This window comes from Pelophylax lessonae (genome assembly GCF_965119305.1).
Source record: "Pelophylax lessonae genome assembly, chromosome: 9".
Taxonomy (NCBI): domain Eukaryota; kingdom Metazoa; phylum Chordata; class Amphibia; order Anura; family Ranidae; genus Pelophylax; species Pelophylax lessonae.
This window is the reverse complement of record NC_138776.1, coordinates 56,933,637-56,953,860: the sequence shown is the minus strand read 5'-3', so window position 1 is coordinate 56,953,860 and position 20,224 is coordinate 56,933,637. Positions and strand designations below refer to the sequence as shown.

Sequence of the window (20,224 nt, the reverse complement as noted above, 5' to 3'; positions counted from 1 at the left end):
CCTGAGCCCATCTTTATCCAGCGATGTCCTGGAATGCCTCAGCCATCCGGGACTATCTCTCCTGATTGGCTGAGACACAGCAGCGGGCCAATCAGGAGAGAGGGGGGCTGGGCTGAACAGCAACTCCGTGTCTGAATGGATACACAGAGCTGCAGCTCGACTCAGGTGCCCCCATAGCAAGCTGCTTGCTATGGGGGCATTCAACAGGAGGATGGGACTAGGAGCACTAGCCAGGGACCCAAGAAGAGGAGAATCCAGGCTGCCCTGTGCAAAACCAACTGCACAGAGGAGGTAAGTATAACATGTTTGTTATTTAAATAGAAAAAAAAAATGAGACTTTACAATCACTTTCAATATACATTAACATGGTAACTTCAGACTGGTCAATTATTCTTTATATCTGGGAAACCTTTCTGTTTTTACTTCTTTTTCCAAATGGAAAACATTATTTGCTTAGTATATGTCAGAAATATGTAAAACATTTGAGAGAAAGATTCTTGTATTATGAGGACAAGGTCAGTTTGGCGAGGGACAGAAGTGCAGAGACTGGCGGCGGTTTTCTCTTGTGGTTTTGCTGTTGCAGAATGAATACCTAGAGCCAATGAGAACAGGCTTGTCATTTATACATTTGTACTCTTCTTGTACACATTAATTATGATTGGTTGACATAGTTTACTATGCTGCACATATTGCTTTGCTAAATAACACAATAGATCACAATACCAAAACAAATATATAATTTCACCATATGTTTTATTTCTGGACTTGTCATTATATGGTGTATAATAGATATCAACACAATGGAAACAACTGCGCTAGTCCAAAAAATGTGTATAAAGCAGCAACCTCAAGTGTGACCGACACCCCAAAAGTCCAATGTAAAATTAAATTGCGCTATAAGTGAAACATATAAACTGAAATATGGTGAAAATAGTCCGTATTGATGTCCAGAAATTTGGAAACAAAATTGAGGTAACTTGTGCAGGTACCGCTTACCGGAAACAGAATGTATATAAGCCAATCAATAAGCCTCAGATGGTGGACCCAGGTGGACCTTCCGGTTCCAACGTAGATCCCTCAGTAGAATGTTGACATGTGTAATACAAAAAAACAAAACGCCATAGCGTAAAACCAAAAAAACAACAAAGGATAGTGATTAACACCCAAGGTGAGTGGGAGCACCAAAGTTCCCGTGTTGAAGGGTAAATGTGAAATATGAAGAAGTAAGCTTGACCACCACAGAAGCTCAATAGGTACTTCTTACCAGACTTAGAAATAAAGAGTCACCAAATAAACCAAAGGTTCCCCCAGTAGGACAGCAGCTTACCACAGAGATGAGTGTGAAGAGCATGTAAACTTATAGACTGGTGGGTCCTGACCATGCAAACCAAGAAAGAAGCACCGCCAATGGTTAAACACCCTTACCGACTCCTGGTAATATAGGGGCCAAATGATGTTGAGGGGACTAATCCAATAGGACCTCCTCACATGGAACTCAGGATGCCGATGTGAATCAACCATGGAATATAAAAAGGCACGCCATAGCATAAAACCCACGGATATTTTATTTAGAAAAAAGAGAGACACTTACAAGCATCAGAAGATATAGGCCAAAAGGAGAGAGGTAACAGCCGCCGGCCGGACGGCTCCGTTCGCCCGTCCTTCATGGACAGTAACGTGAAGGTGACGTCAGCACGCCGTGAACTGAAGCGTTTCATCAAAGATGATATTCTCAAAGGTACGGGCGGCGTGCTGACGCCACCTATTTATAGCCATAATTCTCGTTGAATCGATGACCGGAAGTTCCCTTATCGCCATCTTGGTTAGGGTAACCCGGAACCGGAAATTGCATACTCGGCCCAGGAATTTCATTGGTGATGAGGGAAAAAAATATAGCAATATAGCAATCTTTATTTTTGTTGCTATATTTTTTTCCCTCATCACCAATGAAATTCCTGGGCCGAGTATGCAATTTCCGGTTCTGGGTTACCCTAACCAAGATGGCGATAAGGGAACTTCCGGTCATCGATTCAACGAGAATTATGGCTATAAATAGGTGGCGTCAGCACGCCGCCCGTACCTTTGAGAATATCATCTTTGATAAAACGCGTCAGTTCACGGCGTGCTGACATCACCTTCACGTTACTGTCCACGAAGGACGGGCGAGCGGAGCCGTCCGGCCGGCGGCTGTTACCTCTCTCCTTTTGGCCTATATCTTCTGATGCTTGTAAGTGTCTCTCTTTTTTCTAAATAAAATATCCGTGGGTTTTATGCTATGGCGTGCCTTTTTATATTCCATGGTTGATTCACATCGGCATCCTGAGTTCCATGTGAGGAGGTCCTATTGGATTAGTCCCCTCAACATCATTTTGCCCCTATATTACCAGGAGTCGGTAAGGGTGTTTAACCATTGGCGGTGCTTCTTTTTTGGTTTGCATGGTCGGGACCCACCAGTCTATAAGTTTACATGCTCTTCACACTCATCTCTGTGGTAAGCTGCTGTCCTACTGGGGGAACCTTTGGTTTATTTAGTGACTCTTTATTTCTAAGTCTGGTAAGAAGTACCTATTGAGCTTCTGTGGTGGTCAAGTTTACTTCTTCATATTTCACATTTACCCTTCAACACGGGAACTTTGGTGCTCCCACTCACCTTGGGTGTTAATCACTATCCTTTGTTGTTTTTTTGGTTTTACGCTATGGCGTTTTGTTTTTTTGTATTACACATGTCAACATTCTACTGAGGGATCTACGTTGGAACCGGAAGGTCCACCTGGGTCCACCATCTGAGGCTTATTGATTGGCTTATATACATTCTGTTTCCGGTAAGCGGTACCTGCACAAGTTACCTCAATTTTGTTTCCAAATTTCTGGACATCAATACGGACTATTTTCACCATATTTCAATTTATATGTTTCACTTATAGCGCAACTTAATTTTACATATAATAGATATCAACCTATTATCGGCAACACCGATATATCGGGGGCTGATATGCACTTTCCCTGATATATCAGAATCGGCTTTTGGATTTACTGATATTGACGATATTTCCGTGACGTCATCGCGTATGTTGCACAATGCACCTCCGCGCACTGGGCAGTTCTTAGGCCACCTACCTCAGCCTCGTTACAGTGTCTTTTACCCGCTGCGGCCACACTGGAGTCTGCATGCTGCACAGGCGGTCGGTCGGGACAGTGGGTTCTTCTACATCTAGTGAGTGAACAGTGAACAACAGTCTGACACACGTTCTGTATCTGTTCTGTGAGTGATAAGTGATAACAGTGACCAACAGTCTGATACATGTTCTGTATCTGTTCTGTAACACAGCCGCCGCGGCCACCCACCACCCACAGCTTCCCGGTGCCAGCCAGCAACCCAGTCCCACACACTCACTGTGTGTGTACCAGCCAGCCAGCCACAGGCCCTGCCTGAGTCCTGACTGTACAACTACAAGCTAGCCAGCCACACAGGGTGCCAGCCAGCCACAAAAGGGTGCCAGCCAGCCAGCCACCAAAGGTTGATGACAGTCACCCACCCACCCGATGCCAGACAGCCAGCAACGAAAGGGTAAAAAGAAACAAAAAAAGGGCGCACCGACCTATCGCATTATCCTCAATAATATGGCTTTATTAGCACAACATATAAAATGGCTACTCACATACAAAGGTAGGAAATAATCATATCAAGCTCAATCGCTCCAATTGCTTTGGAGCGATTGAGCTTGATATGATTATTTCCTACCTTTGTTTGTGAGTAGCCATTTTATATGTTGCACTAATAAAGCCATATTATTGAGGATAATGCGCTAGGTCGGTGCGCCCTTTTTTTGTTTCTTTTTGCCTGTAGTACTGTTGAACTACCCCAGTCCTTTTTGGGCAGCGAGACTCTAGCCATCCGAGACGCTATATGTGAGTCCCGTGGAAAGTGTGGTCAGGGAGCTTGGATTATAAGCGCAGGAGAAAGGTGGTATCACCATATTGTTTTGGAGCAGCAACGAAAGGGTGCCAGCCAGCCATCAAAGCGGTGCCAGCCAGCCACAAAAGGGTGCCAGCCAGCCACCAAAGGGTATCAGCCAGCCACCAAAGGTTGAGGGCAGTCACCCACCCACCAGGTGCCAGCCAGCCACGAAAGGGTGCCAGCCAGCCATCAAAGCGGTGCCAGACAGCCACCACAGGGTGCCACTGCCAGCCAGTCACCAAAGGGTGCCAGCCAGCCACCACAGGGTGCCAGCCAGCCCCCCACTACAGGGTGCCAGCCAGCCACCCACCACAGGGTGCCAGCAAGACAGCCACCAACCACAGGGTGCCAGCCAGCCACCCACTACAGGGTGCCAGCCAGCCACCCACCACCACAGGATGCCAGCCAGCCAGCCACCCACCACAGGGTGCCAGCCACCCACCCACCACCACAGGGTGTCAGCCAGCCAGCCACCCACCACAGGGTGCCAGCCAGCCAGCCACCCACCATAGGATGCCAGCCAGACAGCCACCCACCACAGGGTGCCAGCCAGACAGCCAGCCACCCATAACAGGGTGCCAGCCAGAAAGCTACCCACCACAGGATGCCAGCCAGCCTCTCACCACAGGGTGCCAGCCAGCCACCCACTACACGGTGCCAGACACCCACCCACGCACCCACCACAGGGTGCCAGCCAGACAGCCACCCACCACAGGGTGCCAGCCAGCCACCACTGGGTGCCAGTCAGACAGCCACCCACAACAGGGTGCTAGCCACCCACCCACCACAGGGTGCCAGCCAGATAGCCACCCACCACAGGGTGCCAGTCAGCCAGACAGCCACCCACCACAGGGTGCCAGCCAGCCAGCCAGACAGCCACCCACTACAAGGTGCCAGCCAGTCATTTTGTTTAAGCCTATATTAGTGTCTTACTCTTTCTTGTTTCAATGGAGATAGAAAAATTAAAAGTGTGGTCTGGGACTGTTCCTCTTCTCCATCTCCAGGAAAATCAGCAGCACTCTGCAACACTTGCAAAAACAATGTGAGCATGGGATCAATAACTGCAAAAACCAAAAATACGTCTAATCTTTGGGCCCATCTAAGAGCTCATCATGTTGAATTGTATAATGCAGCACAGAAAAAAACAAAATGAATCACAAGGTGATTAGAGAAATGTTTCTAGGCATGCTAGAAGAATGGGGAATCACCGAAGACCGAGTGATGCTTGTGCTGCGAGACAGTGGAGCGAACGTGGTTAAAGGTATGAGACTTGCTGAAGTGTCAGACCTTAGTTGCATGGCACACACCCTCCAACTGGTGGTAAATGATGGTCTGTAAAACCAAAAAGCTTTTCTGGACATTATTACCATGCTGAAGAAGTGCGCAGGCCATTTCCACCATTCTGTATTCAGGAAGACCTTGGCCTACCCAAAAACAACCTGACACAGGCTGTTCCAACACAATGGAACTCAACGTTGCACATGTTACAAAGGATGCTGGAGCAGAAGCGAGCTCTCACTATATATTCTGGTGAATATGGACTTGGAGGACATTCTTGTCCTACTGCAGATCAGTGGGACATAGTAGGCAACAGTCATTACGACTCATCTGTTTCCTCTGTGATCCCATGTGTGAGAGTCCTGCAGATGCTTCTTCAACAGAATGAAGGACCCAACACGTGTGACATCAAAGCATGTAGGCAGGCCATGAGGGACAGCCCGCCCAAAGGTTTGAGAAGCACGAGGCGAATAAAAATGTTGTGCTTGCATGTCTTTTGGATCCTTGATACAAGAACCATCCTTTCTCTTCTGATGATGTATTGGCCAAGGCAAAGCAATGACTGACAGAAGATATTCAACAGAAGGTGCAGGAGGTTCCTCCTGACGAAAAGAAAAGTCAAGGACAAGAAGAGAAGGTTTCTGATGTGGAAGAGCAGGATGCAGGAGAAAAATGTCCCAAAAGACAATGGACAGAAGAGAAAATTCATTGTGGTCAAATAGATGCAATGTTCAGGGTTTTATTGGGGCCTCATGCAGAGGATTCATTAGAATCGGCAATAATGAGCCAGTGGCAGCAATTTATGAAAAGAAAAGAAGCCGTTTAACTGGTGAACATGCTGAAATGTTATGCTTTCTACACTATAATATTGTTCTACTAAACTGGGAGTATTGATTTGAAAGTGTAGTAGTAGTGTCTGTCCACCAGTCCACTGAGTCTGTCCAATCCACTGTCTAGCTTGTGTCTATCTATTTTTTTCTAGCAGTTTTGCGCTGACTGCGCTGCGCTGCAGTCAGTGCATAACTGCTATAAAACAAAATAGACACAGTGGAATGGAGTCAGCACCAGTGGACTACTGCTGCAGTAGAACGCCACTCACTGCTGCAATAATTTTAAATCACTACTGCAGTAGTGCATTAGTGATTTAAAATTATTGCAGTGAGTGAGTGCCCTACTGCAGGGGTAGTCCACTGACTACAGTCCAATCCACTGTGTAGCTGTTGCCTTGCTTTTTTTCTAGCAGTATTGCACTGACTGCACTGGTTGTAGTGAGTGCCATACTGCACAGAAGTAGAGATGTATAGAACTGTTCGCCGGCGGACAGTTCCCGGCGAACTTAGCATGTTCGCGTTCGCCGCTGCGGGCGAACATATGCGATGTTCGGTCCGCCCCCCATAATACATTATTGAGGCAAACTTTGACCCTGAACTTTGCAGTCAGCAGGCACATTTCCAGCCAATCAGCATACCTCCCTCCCACACCCTGCCACCTCCTATAAATAAGCAAGGGCAGCATCCATCTTAGATCATTCTGAAGCAGTGTGTGTAGTGAGAGTAGGGAGAGAGCTGCTGCTGCTGCTGCTGTTAAGCTAGGGACAGTTAGTCAGTGTTCCTGGTCTTGCAGTGTTCTTGGTCCACTACTGCTGTAAGGACAGCACCCCAAAAAGCCCTTCTAAGGGCTGGTATTTGTGTAATTTTTATATATATATATATATATATATATATATATATATATATATATATATATATAGCGTCCCCAAAAGCCCTTTTAAGGGCTGGTAATTGAGTTTTTTTCTTCTTATATATATATATATATATATATATATATATATCTAGTGTCCCCAAAAGCCCTTTTAAGGGCTGGTAATTGAGGATTTTTTTTTATTTATATATATATATACATATATATATATCTAGTGTCCCCAAAAGCCCTTTTAAGGGCTGGTAAGGTAATAGAGTTTTTTCTTTATATATATATATATATATATATATATATATATATATATATATCTATTGTACACTGCAGTTGCCTGCCCGCTGTGTGTGAGAGGCCACAGACCTACCACAGACTGTACTGTGTGCACACCACACTCATTTCGGGTGGCACAAGCACAGTACCTTGCATTTTAAAAAATATTTTTAATGTCATAATTGCAGCGAGTGCTGTGTCAGGTCCACAGAGTGCACTGTACCCACTGCAGTGCACTGCCCACCACTGATATATATACGGTGGCACAGCATCTTGTTGCAAATTGAAAAAAAAAATATTTTTTATTATTGCAGTTGCCTGGGCTGCCAGTTACTGTCAGGTCCACAGAGTGTACTGTGCCCACTGCAGTGCCACTGTGTGCCCACCCACCACTGATATATAAGGTGGCACAGCAGCTTGCAAAGTAAAAAAAAAAATATATATTTTTTAATTGCAGTTGCCTGGGTGCCAGTGACTGCTGTCAGGTCCACAGAGAGTGTACTGTGCCACTGCCCACCCACCACTGATATATAAGGTGGCACAGCAGCTTGCAAAGTAAAAAAAAAAATATATATTTTTTAATTGCAGTTGCCTGGGTGCCAGTGACTGCTGTCAGGTCCACAGAGAGTGTACTGTGCCACTGCCCACCCACCACTGATATATAAGGTGGCACAGCAGCTTGCAAAGTAAAAAAATATATATATATTTTTTAATTGCAGTTACATGGGTGCCAGTGACTGCTGTCAGGTCCATAGAGAGTGTACTGTGCCACTGCCCACCCACCACTGATATATAAGGTGGCACAGCAGCTTGCAAAGTAAAAAAAAATATATATATTTTTTAATTGCAGTTGCCTGGGTGCCAGTGACTGCTGTCAGTGTCAGGTCCACAGAGAGTGTACTGTGCCACTGCCCACCCACCACTGATATATAAGGTGGCACAGCAGCTTGCAAAGTAAAAAAATATATATATATTTTTTAATTGCAGTTGCCTGGGTGCCAGTGACTGCTGTCAGGTCCACAGAGAGTGTACTGTGCCACTGCCCACCCACCACTAATATATAAGGTGGCACAGCAGCTTGCAAAGTAAAAAAAAATATATATATTTTTTAATTGCAGTTGCCTGGGTGCCAGTGACTGTCAGGTCCACAGAGTGTACTGTACCCACTGCCCAACACTCCTATAGGGTGGCACAGCACCTTGCACTCATAGTACAACACATTAAAAAAAAAAAATGACAGGCAGAGGCAGGCCACCCCGCAAGGGCCGTCGTGGTCGTGGTGCTGTGATTTCCTTAGGCCCTAGAATAATGCCCAGTGTTCAGAGGCCACCACAGACCCTGAACTCAAAAAATTCTGAGGCCATAGTTGACTGGCTTACACAGGACACCCAATCGTCTACAGCTTCCGCTCGGAACCTTAATGCACCATCCTCCTCCAGCTCAGCTTCGGGCACCTCTCAATTTACCACTCGCCAGCCCGCCGGCACCACCACCAACACTAGAACCACAGCCGCTTCACTTGATCCGTCAGAGGAGTTATTTTCACATCAGTTGGAAGAAATAAGTGATGCGCAACTATTAGTGCCAGAGGATGTAGATAACGGGGATATGTCTCAGTCAGGCAGCATTATACACATGGACGTACATTGTGATGATGATGATGATGATGTTGTACCTGCTGCTGCTGCCTTTGCTGAGTTGTCAAGTGAAGCGGCTGATGATGACGATGTGTCTGTGGATGTCACCTGGGTGCCTGCTCGAAGAGCAGAAGAAGAGGGGGAAAGTTCAGATGGGGAGACAGAGAGGAGGAGGAGGAGACGAGTTGGAAGCAGGGGGAGGAGGTCATCGCAAGGAGCTAGTGGCGCAGTCAGACAGCATGTAGATTCGGCACCCGGGGTCAGCCAGACAGCACGCCAATCAACGCAAGCTGTTGCCACCACCAGAATGCCGTCCTTGCAAAGCTCAGCAGTGTGGCATTTTTTTTGTGTGTCTGCCTCTGATATCAGCGATGCCATTTGTAACCTGTGCCAAAAGAAACTGAGTCGTGGGAAGTCCAACACCCACCTAGGTACAACTGCTTTGCGAAGGCACATGATCTCACATCACAAACGCCTATGGGATCAACACATGAGTAAAAGCAGCACACAAACTGAAAGCCACCATCCTCCTCCTGGTCCAGCATCTTCAGCCACGTCAACCACTGCTGTCCTCCATGCCCCCTATCAACAACCCGCCCCTCCGCCTCTCACCTTCAGCAGTTCCTGCTCGTCACCTGCCCACAGTCAGGTGTCTGTCAAGGAAATGTTTGAGCGTAAGAAGCCAATCTCACAGAGTCACCCCCTTGCCCGGCGTCTGACAGCTGGCTTGTCGGAACTCTTAGCCCGCCAGCTTTTACCATACAAGCTGGTGGAGTCTGAGGCCTTCAAAAAATTTGTCGCTATTGGGACACCGCAGTGGAAGGTACCCGGCCGAAATTATTTTTCACAAAAGGCAATCCCCAACCTGTACTCTATTGTGGAAAAGGAAATCATGTCACGTCTGGCACACAGTGTTGGGGCAAGGGTCCATCTGACCACTGATAGCTGGTCTGCAAAGCACGGTCAGGGCAGGTATATCACTTACACTGCGCATTGGGTAAACCTGCTGGCGGCTGCCAAGCATGGAATGCATGGCTCTGCTGCAGAGGAGTTGGTGACACCGCCACGACTTGCAGGCAGGCCTGCTGCCACCTCCTCTACTCCTCCTACTCCATCCTCTTTGCTAACCTCCTCGGCTGAGTCCTCTTCTGCTGTTGCGTCTTGCTCCACACCAACTGCACCCCCCCAGCTCCCCAGGGGCTATTCCACATGCCGGATACGACAGTGTCACGCTGTCTTGGGGTTGACTTGCCTGAAAGCAGAGAGTCACACCGGACCAGCACTACTGTCCGCCCTGAACGCACAGGTGGATCAGTGGCTGACCCCGCACCAACTGGAGATCGGCAAAGTGGTGTGTGACAACGGGAGCAATTTGTTGGCGGCATTGAATTTGGGCAAGTTGACACATGTGCCGTGCATGGCACATGTGTTGAATCTGATTGTGCAACGTTTTGTGCAGAAGTACCCAGGCTTACAGAACGTCCTCAAGCAGGCCAGGAAGGTGTGTGGCCATTTCAGGCGTTCCTACACGGCCATGGCGCACTTTGCAGATATTCAGCGGCGAAACAACATGCCAGTGAGGCGCTTGATTTGCGACAGCCCGACACGTTGGAATTCAACACTGCTAATGTTCGACCGCCTGCTCCAACAAGAAAAAGCGGTCAACGAGTATTTGTATGACCGGGGTGCTAGGACAGCCTCTGCAGAGCTGGATATTTTTTTGCCACGTTACTGGACACTCATGCGCAATGCCTGTAGGCTCATGCATCCTTTTGAGGAGGTGACAAACCTAGTGAGTCGCACCGAAGGCACCATCAGCGACATCATCCCATATGTTTTTTTCCTGGAGCGTGCCCTGCGAAGAGTGCTGGATCAGGCCGTAGATGAGCGTGAAGAGGAAGAGGAAGAGTTGTGGTCACCATCACCACCACCAGAAACAGCCTTACCATCGCTTGCTGGACCTGCGGCAACACTGGAAGAGGAGTGTGAGGAAGAGGAGTCAGAGGAGGAATGTGGCTTTGAGGAGGAGGAACACCAACCACAGCAGGCATCCCAGGGTGCTCATTGTCACCTATCTGGTACCCGTGGTGTTGTACGTGGCTGGGGGGAAGAACACACCTTCAATGACATCAGTGAGGACGAGGAATTGGACATGAGTAGCTCGGCATCCAACCTTGTGCAAATGGGGTCTTTCATGCTGTCATGCCTGTTGAGGGACCCTCGTATAAAAAGGCTGAAGGAGAACGACCTGTACTGGGTGGCCACGCTACTAGACCCCCGGTATAAGCAGAAAGTCTCTGATATGTTACCCAATTACCGGCAGTCGCAAAGGATGCAGCAGCTACAAAATAAGTTGAAAAGTATGCTTTACACAGCATATAAGGGTGATGTCACAGCACAACGGGAATCCAACAGGGGAAGAGGTGAAAGTAATCCTCCTCCTACCACCACAACCACGCCGGCAAGGACAGGACGCTTTACAGACGTCTTGTTGATGGAGGACATGCGGAGCTTTTTTAGTCCTATGCATCGCCACAGCCCTTCGGGGTCCACCCTCAGAGAACGACTCGACCGACAGGTAGCAGACTACCTTGCCTTAACTGCAGATATCGACACTCTGAGGAGCGATGAACCCCTTGACTACTGGGTGTGCAGGCTTGACCTGTGGCCTGAGCTATCCAAATTTGCCATTGAACTTCTGGCCTGCCCCGCTTCAAGTGTGCTGTCAGAAAGGACCTTCAGTGCAGCAGGAGGTATTGTCACTGAGAAGAGAAGTCGCCTAGGTCAAAAAAGTCTTGATTACCTCACGTTTATTAAGATGAATGAGGCATGGATCCCGAAGGGACTGACAATGGGGGATGCATTTGACTAAAAAAGGCCTGGTGATGACTGAGATGCCTTGGCCTAAAAATGGTCCACACGCTGCTGTCTTTAATCATTCTCTGCATGCCGGATGACTTACGTGACGTCTCCGCCACCAACTATGGTTCAAGCCGCAATGTTTTAGTGCACTTTCTGCCTTGAAAACCTCAATTTTTCAGGCCACTGCTACAGCAGCGGCTGCAACAATACCTACTTTTTCATGCATGTGTACATGCCTAATTTTTCTGGCCTCTGTGGCTGCAAAAAAACAAAAAAAAAGGCACATACATGTGTCAATTCCCCTTCGTGATCGTTACCTTGTCGTGGTGAAGGGGCTTGCGTATCACAATGAAGCGATCATCACCTCTAGGAGTGTATTGGCACACCCCAGATGATAAGGTCGTTGCTTCATTGTGAACAGAAAAAACATTCATTTTCTTTCATTCTTTCTGCGGAGCTGGGTATTTTTTGGCCGCGTTACTGAATGCTCATGAACAATGGCTGTAGGCTCATGCGTCCTTTTGCGGAGGTGACAACCCTGGTGGTCAGTCGAACCCAAGGCAACATCATCGACCTCATCCCATATGCGTTTTTTCTGGAGCGTGCCCTGCGAAGAGTACTGGATCAGACTGTAGATGAGCATGAAGAGGAAGAGTTGTTGTCCACTTCCCATCACCACCAGAAGCAGCCTTGTCGTTGTCAATTGCTGGACCTGTGGCAACGCAGAGAGAGGAGTCTGAAGAAGAGAAGTCAGAGGAGGAAGGTGGCTTTGAGGAGGTGGAATACCAGCCACAGCAGGCGTCCCAGGGGGCTTGTTCTCACCTTTCGGGGACCCTTGGTGTTGTACGTGGCTGGGTGGAGGAAGAGACCTTCAATGATGTCAGTGAGGACAAGGAACGGGACATGGCTAGCTTGGTATCCAACCTTGTGCAAATGGGGAGTTTGCGGTTGTGCAAATGGACTGACTGACTGTTAAACGGGGAGTTTGGTCTGTCAGAGTTTGGTCTGTCACTGTGAAGCGGGCGACGGGCGTAACCCTTACACTACTTGACCGATAAAACATCATACCTGATCGTATTCACACACTGGATGTTTTAAAGCACGTTATTCCAAACAATTTAGGAATGTTAGGTGATTTATGCCCTTTATGGATCAAAACCCGACTCTGCGTCAACTACGTAATTTTCCATGGGAGTTTTGCCATGGATCCCCCTCCGGCATGCCACAGTCCAGGTGTTAGTCCCCTTGAAACAACTTTTCCATCACTATTGTGGCCAGAAAGAGTCCCTGTGTGTTTTAAAATTCGCCTGCCTATTGAACTCTATGGCGGTTCGCCCGGTTCGCCGGTTCGCGAACATTTGCTGATGTTCGCGTTCGCCGTTCGCGAACGGCGAATTTTAGGTTCGCGACATCACTACACAGAAGTAGTCCTCCACTGACTCCAGTCCAATCCACTGTGACATGTGATTGTGTGTAGCTGTTGCCTTGCTCTTTTTCTAGCAGTATTGCACTGACTGCAGTAGTTTCAGTGAGTGCCATACTCAGGTAGTCCTCCACTGACTCCAGTCCAATCCACTGTGACATGTGTAGCTGTTGCCTTGCTTTTTTTCTAGCAGTATTGCACTGACTGCAGTAGATGCAGTGAGTGGCATACTGCAGAGGAAGTCCTCCACTGACTCCAGTTCAATCCACTGTGACAGGTGTAGCTGTTGCATTGCTCTTTTTCTAGCAGTTTTGCACTGACTGCACTGCAGTAGTTGCAGTGAGTGCCATACTCAGGTAGTCCTCCACTAACTCCAGTCCAATCCACTGAGACATGTGTAGCTGTTGCCTTGCTTTTTTTTTCTAGCAGTATTGCACTGACTGCAGTATTTGCAGTGAGTGGCATACTGCAGAGGTAGTCCTCCACTGACTCCAGTCAATTCCATTGTGACGTGTATCTTTTGCATTGCTTTTTTTTCTAGCAGTATTGCACTGACTGAAGTATTTGCAGTGAGTGGCATACTCGAGAGGTAGTCCTCCACTGACTCCAGCCAAATCCACTGTGACATATGTAGCTGTTGCCTTGCTCTTTTTCTAGCAGTTTTGCACTGACTTCACACTGCAGTAGTTGCAGTGAGTGCCTTACTGCAGAGGTAGTCCTCCACTGACTCCAGTCCAATTCACTGTGTATGTGTATTTATTGTGTAGCTGTTGTTGTTGTTGCCTAGCTTTTTTTATATCAGTTTTGCACTGACTGCACTGCAGTAGTGAATTAAAAATATTGCAGTGAGTGCAGAGAGTGAGTCCACTACTGCAGCACTTTATTATGCAATAATGCACCATCAGATGATGTGAAATGCAAATGTCCCTGCAAGTGCAGTTTTCCTATCAGTTTTCATGTAGTTAAGGTGTAAAGAATGTTAAAAATGTTAATAAATAAAGAATAGAATGTTTTTTTAAGAGATTTGTGTTGAAATTTGTGTTTTTTTTGCAAACTTTTACATGTGTGAAAATATTGGCCAATATCGGGCGATACCGATATGCGATTGGCAAAATATCGGTATCCGCAATGAAAAACCGATATTGGTCGATCACTAGTGTATATATTACAAAGCTGTACAGAACCCCTTCACCAAACACGGGTAACCCCCTGACAGTTCTTGGATTTGCACGCTTACTTTGCCCTTTATAAGATAGTAATAGGAAAAGCCTGGATACCCCAGGGTAAGCGGGGACACCCCATGGGGTGGGGGTTAAAGGTGAGTGGAGACAGAACCACAAACTGTAGATGACAGATGCCATCACTATAGGTCCCAAAAGCCAATGAGCCCCACATGCTGAGAGTACCAACAACTGAGATGCAAGTGAATAGAGTAAATAAGAGCACCAAATGACATGTCTGAAAGTCCAAGAATGCGTTCTTGGACTCTCAGACTTTTCAATTGGCACATCTTATTTGACTATATATTGTACATGTGCATCTTCATATCTGGAGTTCCTGTGTCCTGGGTACTCCATTTTTGTAGAGAGCAGCCTCACTAGGGCCACTATGCCCTGCCACAGTCTCGAACCATCAGTAATCTGAAATCCAGCACCTCATCTCTACTTGCTTCACATCAATGACTGAGGGGTGGAGTGGTCATTGAAACAGCTCAACTCTTTTTTCAAAAACTTTTAAGGGAAATAAAATTTCAGACTGTTTTGTAGGGTTGTTCATAAGACAAAAACTCTTGTTTCCTAACTTTGCAGTTCACTAAACTGCTCTGTAAGGTTGCACGCTGAACAAGAAAGTACTGCATGGTGTGAATTGGTGTGAAGGAACCCTTAGCGTTTACACTTAGTAATCAATATAACTTAGTGCAAAGTCTATGTCAAATTTAACCGCTTGCCGACCGCTGCACGACTATTTACGTCGGCAGTCAGCCCCTCACAGGCAAAGCGACGTAGGGCTACGTCGCTAGCCTGTGAGGGTCTAAGGAGCGAGCGCGCGCCGCCAGAGGCGCGCTCCCGCGCGGTCACGGACCCCCCCGCGCCTGTGCACGGCGGACCCGATGTCCGCCGGTCACTCACGATCGTCCATTAGAGCAGGAGAAAGGCAGGCGGCTAATGTAAACAAGCCGCCTGTCATTCTCCCCTGTGTATGAACAGTGATCATACGGTTCTACTATGTAGGACCGTTGATCACTGTTCCTACACTTCAAGCCACAGCCAATCACAGTAAGAATCACGCCCCTAGGGACACACATCACCCCTCCCTCTCAAATAAAGTTAACCCTTTCACAGCCAGTGTAATTTTTACAGTAACAGTGCATATGTATAGCACTGATTACTGTAGTAATGTCACTGGTAACCCCAAAAGTGTCAAAAATGTCAGTCAAGGGTCCGATCTGTCCGCCGCAATGTCGCAGTCCCGCAAAAAAAAATCGCAGATCGCCGCCATTACTCGTTAAAAAAAAACAACAAAAATCTTTCCCTTTGTTAGTAAACGCGATAACTTTTGCGCAAACCAATCAAAATACGCTTTTTGCGATTTTTTTTACCAAACATATGTAGCATAAAACAAATCGGCCGAAAATTTTAAAAAATTTTGATTTTTACATTTTTTTTTTGGAATTTCATATAAAAAAATGTGAAAAATATTGTTATTTTTGCAAAATTGACGCTCTTTTTTTGTTTATAGCGCATGGTCAAAAAATCGCACAGGTGATCAAATACCACCAAAAGAAAGCTCTATTTGTGGGGAAAAAAGGACGTAAAATTCGTTTAGGTACAGCGTCGCACGACCGCGCAATTGTCCATTAAAGTCACGCAGTGCTGAATCGCAAAATAGGCCCTGGTCAGGAAGGGGGTAAAATCTTCCGGGGCTTAAGTGGTTAATTGGTATTGGTTAGGAGTAAGGGCCTACTAGCGTGAAATGCGTTAACAGGTTTCTCTGCAGAGCTGTGATGATGTCTGTGATGTTTTAATAATTTTAATAAAGAAACTGATGTTTAATATGGGGTTTTGGTGTGCGGCTACCCAGTCTAATCTTTTTTTACATATCATAGTTATGAGCAGAGCCTGCACTGGGGTGGATTAGGGGCACTGGTTAGGTGGACCAATTTTGAAGCAGTGTTTTTGCTTCAGCATATCAGTATCAGTTACCACTAGAGCTTAAAAGAAAATGAGGTTCCTTGTGGTGCTATTTTACAGGCTTTGTTGTGAAAAAAAAAAGTTCTTAACCCCGTTCTGCCCACCAACAGAATACATACCCCCTCAGGATGCCCCATATCTCAATAAGAATCCCTCTTTTGAGAGCCACCAGTCAAAATATTGCTCACCTGCTGGCTCTCAATTCCAAATATCACCTATAGCCCCAAAGCGACATTAAAGCTTTTTTTTAATGAAAATAACAAACATATTATGCTTACCTGCTCTGTGTAAAGGTTTTGCATAGAGCAGCCCCAATCCTCTTCTTCTGGGGTTCTGCGCCAGTGCTCCAGGCTCCTCCTCTTCAGCAAGTTCCCCCAATGGAAAGCTGATTTCCACGAGGGCACCCATGCATGCTGAATCCCCTGCCGTCCTGTCTTTGTCTATTGTCTGCGTCAGAGCAGGTGACTCAGCCCTCATCCCTGCTTACTCAGCATAGCATTTGATTGACAGCAGCGGGAGGAGGGAGACAGTGGCGAGTGCAGCTGTTCTTGTGCACAACGCAGGATCAGATCGTGCTCAGGTAAGTATAAGGGAGTAATTCGGGGGAGGAGCCTATGCGTCATCACGCTGATACCCGGAGGAACACTAGTAGAGAATGTTCTGATGTGCAGACAGTCCGCACTGCTATGAGTGCCAGCCAATGTAAGTGCACTTCTTATCACTTATTGCCTCAATAAACCCATTAAAGCAGAGAGCACTAGATCCCGTGTCTTTTTGTATCCCCTATATCGATACTGGTATAATCTGGAAAGATGAACATTAGATCGAGCTAGGAGTACCAGGCTGCTGTATTATATCCCTTACATGCGTGTTTTGGCTCAGTGAGAGCCTATCCTTGAGGTGAGCTGCTAGTGTGTCACCAGTCACGTGGAGCACTTTTTGAGTGGAGCATGCAAGCACCCTTAATCACTTATAATTTGGATGAAGAAATTTATCACCTATGGCACAAATTATGATTCTGGGACTGTATTTATTTTAATGTTTATTGGAATTGGACATTTTTGCACTGTTTGATTTATTTGCTTATAATCACATGTGAATTACTACCAACACTGATATATGTTTTTTCCTCACTTATACTTATTCACTTGGCGCAGCAATAATTTTACATATTGAATTCACTGGTGTTTGTGTTTGGCACTGATTGCTTGCAGCCTAGATTGCATATTTGATTTATCAATTTAGTTTGCGCTGATTATTTTTTCTTTATATTAAGTATAAGGGAGGGCTGGGGAGAATTTTGTAGCACAGGAGGTCTTTCACCTTAACACAGAGAATGCATTAGGGTGAAAAACTTTAAGACAATAGAACCACTTTATCTACCGGCTGATGAGTGGAAACCAATGAGAATGGTTCTTAATCATGTGCTCACTTTGTCAGATATAACATAGTGACCACATAAAGGCTGGAGGTTTCAATAACAAAATACACCTACAGTCTGCAAATATTGCTGCATTCTGAAGGTGGCAATTTTTTATTAATATTGTAATTGTCAGATAACCTAACCTGCATGGATAATCGTAACCTAAGATAAATTAGAAGCATAATAAAATATTAATATTGATTAAAAGAACAGAAAAAATGGAAAAAATATATATATTTTTTAAACCATTACCCCCTTATACATACATTGTTCCGTCCTTTCCATATTGTACGGTCACAGTGGAGGCACCGAGCTCCAGAAGAAAAAGATTTGGCCAGCCACTGTGCCATCGAAATGTCACTTTGTGGATGTTTCCAGTTCTGATCTTGGCATCTATAAATGCAGAGTATGAATTGCCCGGGGTGATGACTCCTCTGCAAATAGAAAATACAGTCAGTGTTTAAAGAGAACCTGTCAGTAGAGGAACACAGGGTCTGTTATCACTCTTACTGACTTCTCTCTGATCTCCTGATCTGCTTACTTGTTCCGGTCAGTCAGTCAGAATGTATCAAGCAAAAAACCAAGTGGACATTCCCGCTTCGTGTGGACCCTCTTGGTCCCAGTAATCTGCAAATATCCCAGGGTGATCCTAGCCCTAATGGGTGATTTACAACTGTATAATTTTTATCTATGATTTGTATATGTCATATTTTTCAAATTTTATGTAAATGGACACTATTGAGGTCCTTTGTTTGTGTTTTTTAGTCTATGAACAATAAATATTAAACATTTTTATACAAATTATGTTTTTTATTGCCCCTAAAATCCCAAATTCAGAGGAGATGTTCTTATATATTTTATTATAATTTATGGGATGGTGGCAATATACACCTCCATACATCCGAGATTTAAATTAATTAAAAACCAAGTAACCAACATTTTTAGAAGGATGTCAGCAATGTCACGTGTCTCGTGTAAGGGGTTACTCAAGAAGACAGCAGACAAGAACGGGGAGTACAGTCCCGACAACCCCAAAGCCCCTTTGGTTACAGCACCCATGTAAGCAGTAACATGCCTGTAGATTGTGTGATCCGCTGCCGTTTCACTGGAACCTTGTAGAGACACATCAAAGGAACCCTGGATCTCCTGTGTGCCCACAATATGGACTGTCACCTGACACCGCCAGCCTGCCAAAGCATAACTGCAATTATCTATCATGAAATGGTGAGTCAGGAGAAGGACTTGCGTCAACATCTTGCACTCTGTATATACAAAGCATTAGAGACTTCTAACCAGTTATCATTTCAGCCTCAAGAATTATAGTGGGGGGAATCATTGACATTCCCAAAAGATATAAGAAATGGTCAGCGATTCCATCTGAAACAAAATTATTTTATGGAGGCTGATCCTTTAATGCTGCATGATCTAGTCACCCTGGTAAATTCTGTAAAAGACAGAAATAATGTGGAGCTGGGGCCAGATAATGCTGGAGTGGCTAAAGAGAGTAAAATATTTAAAGTGGTTGCAGGGGCGTAGCATGGGTTGTCAGCACCCGGGGCAAGGCAAGTAATTTGCACACCCTAACCCGGGGACTTTTAGCACTCCGAGTCCCTTCCACTAGTACAGTATTTCTGACCTACCTGATTCCTACACTGACCTACCTGATTTCTACACTGACCACTAAACTGACCTAATTGATTCCCACACTGACCTTCCTGACCATTACACTGGTCTACTTGAACCCTATACTGACCTACCTACACTGACCTACCTGACCCCTACACTAACCCACCTGCCCACTACACTGACCTACCTACACTGACCCCTACACTAACTTACCTGACCATTACACTGACCTCCATGTCCCCTACACTGACATACCTTACCCCTAAACTAACCTACCTGACCACTACACTGACCTACCTGACCCCCACACTGACCTACCTACACTGACCTACCTGGCCCCTACATTAACCTACCTGACCACTACATTGACCTACGTACACTGACCTACCTGACCCCTACACTGACCTACCTGGCTACTGCACTAACCCCTACACTAACCTACCTGACCATTACACTGACCTACCTGACACCTACACTGACCTACCTGCCACCTACACTAACCTACCTCATCCCTACACTAACCTACCTGGCCCTTACATTGACCACTACATAGACCTACCTGACCACTACATTAACCTACCTGACCCCTACACTGACCTACCTGACCCCTACACTGACCTACCTGACCACTACACAAACCTACCTGACCACTACTTAAACCTACCTGACACCTACACTGAGCTACCTGACCACTAAACTAACCTACTTGACCCCTAAACTGACCTACTTGACCCCTGCACTGACCTAACTGACCCCAACATTAACCTACCTGACTCCTACACTGATCTACCTGACACCTACACTGACCTACCTGACCCCTACACTAACCTACCTGACCCCTACACTAACCTACCTGAC

The 20,224-nt window shown here is 46.1% G+C and overlaps 1 protein-coding gene across 1 annotated transcript in view; it reads right to left on the bottom strand.

The window, feature by feature from the left end:
• Window positions 1-505: 505 nt before the first annotated feature.
• The window catches only part of LOC309564216 (pancreatic lipase-related protein 2-like), a gene marked incomplete at its 5' end in the record, with an annotated part of 54,956 nt that continues 35,237 nt past the window's right edge, over window positions 506-20,224 (bottom strand). The window contains 3 exons of the mRNA XM_082268843.1: window positions 506-592; window positions 18,007-18,174; window positions 18,816-18,927. Coding sequence (XP_082124969.1) covers window positions 517-592; window positions 18,007-18,174; window positions 18,816-18,927 — 356 coding nt within the window. The 3' untranslated portion in view covers window positions 506-516. The remainder of the gene's footprint in view (window positions 593-18,006; window positions 18,175-18,815; window positions 18,928-20,224) is intronic.